The sequence below is a fragment of the Lycium ferocissimum genome, chromosome 3 (assembly GCF_029784015.1).
Source record: "Lycium ferocissimum isolate CSIRO_LF1 chromosome 3, AGI_CSIRO_Lferr_CH_V1, whole genome shotgun sequence".
NCBI classification, from domain to species: Eukaryota; Viridiplantae; Streptophyta; class Magnoliopsida; order Solanales; family Solanaceae; genus Lycium; species Lycium ferocissimum.
Genome location: NC_081344.1, coordinates 65,514,847 through 65,520,059, shown reverse-complemented (window position 1 = coordinate 65,520,059; position 5,213 = coordinate 65,514,847). Strand labels below are relative to the sequence as shown.

At 35.6% G+C, this 5,213-nt stretch overlaps 1 protein-coding gene across 1 annotated transcript; it reads left to right on the top strand.

Moving 5' to 3' along the window:
- Nucleotides 1-1,751: 1,751 nt before the first annotated feature.
- On the top strand, nucleotides 1,752-4,950 carry LOC132050425 (uncharacterized). Its single transcript, XM_059441664.1, has 3 exons — nucleotides 1,752-2,196; nucleotides 2,294-2,709; nucleotides 3,176-4,950. Exons 1-3 carry the CDS (start codon nucleotides 2,154-2,156, stop codon nucleotides 3,905-3,907), a joined length of 1,191 nt encoding a protein of 396 aa, XP_059297647.1. The 5' UTR covers nucleotides 1,752-2,153; the 3' UTR covers nucleotides 3,908-4,950.
- Nucleotides 4,951-5,213: the final 263 nt, after the last annotated feature.

Sequence of the window (5,213 nt, the reverse complement as noted above, 5' to 3'; positions counted from 1 at the left end):
AGTTTTATTTACAATAGGGGAAGAGGAGTCTTGGTGTACCCTTTTTCATTTGTTCTTTATACTTGTGTGCATTTGTATGCAACAATTTCACTTGATGTCATTTCTGCAGTAACATTGGACAATATAAATGAGAATGGGGTTTCAAATTCATCAAGAACTTCCTTGCAAAGAGATAAAACAACACAAGTGAACCAACAGAAGGAGCTAAAGCATTTGTCTTCTGCACCTATTCAGCCAGGAAGACCTAGTTTCTTGCGCAAAAGTTCAGCTTGGGATAACGCCTTCTTCACTAGTGCAGGCACTATTTTATTAGATTTTTTTAGCATTATTTCATCTATGATTGTTCTATGTACATGTCAATGCAGTTAGTTGCTTCATGCTTTTAAGATTTAAAATACTTCATCCATCGAAAGGTGTCGTTCTATACACGGTTACTTTAAGTCTAGTTTTTCTAGGAGTCTTTTACTCCTGTCATATATTTGTATGCCCTAAAAATATAGAGAACTTCTAGCGCTTAAATTTATTTCATACAATATTAAACTGAGGTGAGATTAAAACCCGTGGACCGATATATAGCTTAAAGGACGCTTTTAGATAAACTAAGTTAAATGGGTCCAATTATTTTTTTGATTTTAAGTTTAAATGGCCATAAACACTACAAAAGCTAAAACAGCTTTATAAGCCAACTTATAAGCCAATCCAAACGGGCTCTAAATGGACCGACATGGACACTGAGGATTCATATAGCTGACTCCGACTTGCTTGGCATTAGGGACAGTTATAGTTGTTTTATCCATTGACAGATTTTGATCTATATATGATTACTTTAAGTCTAATGTTTTCGTAGGAGTCTTTTGTTAGAAATTTGTATGCCAACAGAAAATATAGAGAATTTCTGGTGCTTATTAAAGTTATTTTATATAATATTGGACTAAGACGAGCTTAAAATGGAGCTGCATAGACAGTGAGTACTGATATAGCTAACCACGACTTGCGTGAGATTGAGAGACAGTTGTTGTTGTATCCATTGACAGGTCTTTTGGATCCACATGAACTATCGTCTATATCAGATGTACGCGCTCGAAAGCCAGTCCTATCGGCTATTTCAGATACTGGAACCGACTCCACAGACATGGTTAGTCACATAAGGGACAATGTTAAACTTGATGGTTCCCTTTCTTTAGAACTTGCAAGTATTATATTAATGGATTGACGCTCTCATTTTAATTGTCAGATCTATCACAGGCCAGTTTCCAAAAGGAAAAACATGAATAATGCAAGAGCAGAGAGAAGTAAAATAGAAGTTAGTGTTGTTTTATACATTTATTAAGTACATGACTTCAAAGAGTTGAATGAAGTTATTCACATTTTATTACTCTATTGTGTACTACTCTGTGTTACACTGATTGTCTAACCTTTTTGGGTTAATCAGTTAAATTGTCACTATAGTTAACAGACATCATTCACTAATAGTAACATTGTTTCAATCATTTTTTAAACTTCAGCATTAGTATTTACTACCTTTTGTCTGTCTCTGTTTTATTTTCAATGCAGAAGTTTAGTTGCTATGAGTCTTACTATTACTAGTGAATGTATAACTAGTTGAGTTATAGGTAGAAATAGGCCAAATGTTATTATTTAGTGGAGAATGGTACATAATATAAAGGTTGAACTTCTATATACTGACAGTTTAGAAATCTTTTATTCTACCAAGTTACCTTCGAATTAATTAAAGGTACTTTGCCTGTAAAATAAGCAAATAACTTCTACAGTAGGTTACGTTACACTGCTTGTGTAAAAAATCATTTACAATGTCAATGGATATAAGATAAACCCTTAATACAATAGAGGATCTGAAGCGAGTTCTCATGTTTCTTAGCCTCTCATCCTATAGTGAACTTTGCCTTGTATACACAACTGGATTTTCATCTTTGCTTCTGTCAAATGCATAGGAGGTGGGAACACCCTATTAAAATGTATAAATTAGTTTAAATTGCAAACTGCTAAGTGATTATTACTAACATAGTTTTGTTGTTGTTGATTAGCAACATTGTAAAAGAAGAGAGTTCAATTCACTAGACCTCAAGCTTCCCAAGGTTCCACGTGTGGAGAAAAGGGCCTCGTGTTCGCAAAGTAAATTATCATCACCAGATATGCACATTGCAGAAGTGGGAGGCAAGAGAAGAACTGGAGCTGGTACGTGACATACTTATAGAAACTCCTGTTTGAAAATGAGGTTGCTTTCTCATTCTCTATCGTTTATGATAGGATAAATAACATGTGACTTTTGTAGGACGAGATTTGATGCTGTCGAATTCTACTAATCACTCTTCAATCACCTCTTGTCGTTTGTATGAGACATCTGGTTATGCTAGGAAACGAGGAGAAACCGGAAAGAGTAAACTATCTGCCTCTGTCTCGTGCACGAAGACTCCAACAAGATCATCTACACAGAGTAAAAGGTTTGAAAATCTTAGTTCCTCAACGGAAATTCATTGTTCCTCTAAGTCCTTAAAATCGTCATCTTCAACTTCTAGCACCAACCAAGCTCGTGGTGATTCGGATCATCGTCTTAATATGACATTTGGACCAACTCAGAATTTATGGTCTCCAAGTCAAGTTACTGGACCTATTGCTTCAGTGCCAAGGAAGAATTCTCAACCATCTGGTCTTTGTATGCCATCGCCAAAATTTGGCTTCTTTGATGAGGTTGGTTTTGCCTTCACTTTAATTCAGTAATTGGTTTGAAGAAAACAATCTTAAAAGTACATATATCTGTTATTATAAACATATCGTCTACAGTCAACCCTCTCTATAGCAACCATCCTCTATAATAACATTTCACTATGACAACCAGTGGAACTGAAATTTCATATTATGTTATATTTTTCTATAACAATATCTCGTTATAGTAGTCAAAAATATCCAAACAAATGATGCCGTTATAGAGAGCTTTGACTGTACTGTGTTTTATGTATGCACATTGTGGGATTTCACTGGGTATGTTGTTGTTGTTGTACATTGCAGACATCTTTAACCAGTTGGTCAGGGGCATGCTAATTGCTTTGTGTCACTGTTAATATATGTACATATTTGGCATGCTAATTGCTTTGTGTCACAGTTAATATATGTACATATTTGATATAAACTAGCGGCCTGTGATTTTTGTTGACAGGATATGTCAGTGGTGAGAACTTTCAATGGAAATTCGAATCAAGCACATAAGCAGGGAAAGTCGTCAAGTTTAGATAAGGGCAAAAGTGCGGAAGCATCAACTAAAGTTAAACGAGCTAGAAGTCCGCTATGCACTGACAATGTAAACCGAGGTCTAATGAGAACAAGACTACTCCCAAGTCCAAAAGTCGAGCTCCCATATATGCGAAAAGGTGGCTTAGACAAATCTATGGAAATTGACAGAAAAGTTTGCTCAAAGTTGAGGAAAGTTGGTGCAGGAGAACATGACAGAAAAAAAGTTGGACTAGTAAATGAGATAGTAAAGACTAAGCTAGAAAGAGAGAAAATGGTTACAAAATATGCCAAGGGAATCAGCACTACAACAAGAAATACGCCTCAATCCCAAGCAAGTAGGGGTCGGCTGTATGAATCCTCACTCTCCATGCCGCTCCATTTAAGCCCGTTCGATCAGGACAAGGGGATTACTAGCACTTCAAAATCAAGAAAGCAAGAAAATGAAGTTAATGATTTGAGTAGATACTTGGAGCTCATTGATTTGAATGATGGAGCAGAAACACAGCTTAAACAGAGAAAGAGTTTTCCTCATATTAGAACTCCATTGGTTGAGAAAAAATCTGTTTGCAACAGAAGTGTAGCTCTGAGATCAGGTATGGTTAAGGACAGGGAGTCATCTTTGCTTTCTTCAAAAGGAACGGACAAAGAGAATAATTGAGCACCATGCAAATATATATTGCTCGACTCTCCGAAAATGTTGCTACACCGTGTTGGATCCTCCAAAACTGCAATACTTTTAGAGGATCCGACACGCATTGAACGACATGTTTGAAGAGTCTAAGCAACATAGATGCAAATCATTGATGGATGCTTATGTTGTCTGCCAAAATGCTAGTCCTTAAGTTCTTGATAGACATCATTTTGTTTTAATGCATAATTCTTGAACTCTTTGCATATGTGTGAAAGCAGACACATTGTCACTAGCATGAGTTGGCCATTGATAAACCAAATGGGGCAATTGGCATTCATTTCTATTGTTATCATACATGTCAAAAGCCACATTTTGGTAGGGGTGGGCATTCGGTTTTTCGGTTCGGTTTTATCAAATTTCGGTTCGGCTATTTCGGTTTCGGTTTTTTGAAGGTGGACATCGAACACCGAACCAAACTAGTTCGGTTCTTTCGGTTTCGGTTTCGGTTTTTTGAAGTTCGGTTTCGGTTTTTTCAATTAGGTTTTTTTGACATGATATTAGAAGCGATTCCATTTACACTAATTCATATTTTCAAAAGCAATAAAACATAAAACTGATAAATTGAAATCAAAATCAAACAAATAGGATACACAAGAACAGAAAACCATAACCATAATATAGGATTACTAGGTGTTATATACATACAGTAAGAATAATTAAGAAAACACATAAAGGATATACATTAATCCTAAAGACACATCCTAGTCACATTTTTTTGTTAAGGATATTTGATTTTCTCAATTGAAGTGAAAAATTAGGGATACAAAAGCAAAAGAGGGCTTGTTACAATTGGGTTTTTTGGGGCTTAAACTTAATGGGCTTGGACTATTTTAATTTTTTTGGGTAATGTATTAAATTTCGGTTCTTCAGTTCGGTTTCATCAAAGTTTGGTTCGGCTACGGTTTTTTGAAGGTGGACACCGAACACCGAACCAAACTAGTTCGGTTCGGTTTTTTCGGTTTCGGTTTCTTGAAGTTCGATTTGGTTCGGTCCGGTTTTTCGGTTTTCGGTATTTATGCCCAGCCTTACATTTTGGTCATTGCATGACAAACTTTCGTACCATGGATATTAGTTTTTTTTTAAAAAAAAACTAAAAAAAAATCATTATTACTAGCAAATGAAATAAATGTTATCACCTCTGTCCTGAAAAAATGGAGGCACAGTGTATCGGATTCAACGCTTTTTTTTTTTTTTTTTTTTTTGGCGAATTCGGGGAATTGATTTTTTGAACGAGGGGCAACACCTTTAATTTTGTTATAAATTGGAACATCTA

Coding starts and splice junctions, on each gene's coding strand:
- LOC132050425 (XM_059441664.1), top strand. CDS start 2,154: ATGCACATTGCAGAAGTGGGAGGCAAGAGAAGAACTGGAGCTG. Junction 2,197..2,293: donor CAAGAGAAGAACTGGAGCTG/GTACGTGACATA, acceptor TGACTTTTGTAG/GACGAGATTTGATGCTGTCG. Junction 2,710..3,175: donor AATTTGGCTTCTTTGATGAG/GTTGGTTTTGCC, acceptor TTTTGTTGACAG/GATATGTCAGTGGTGAGAAC.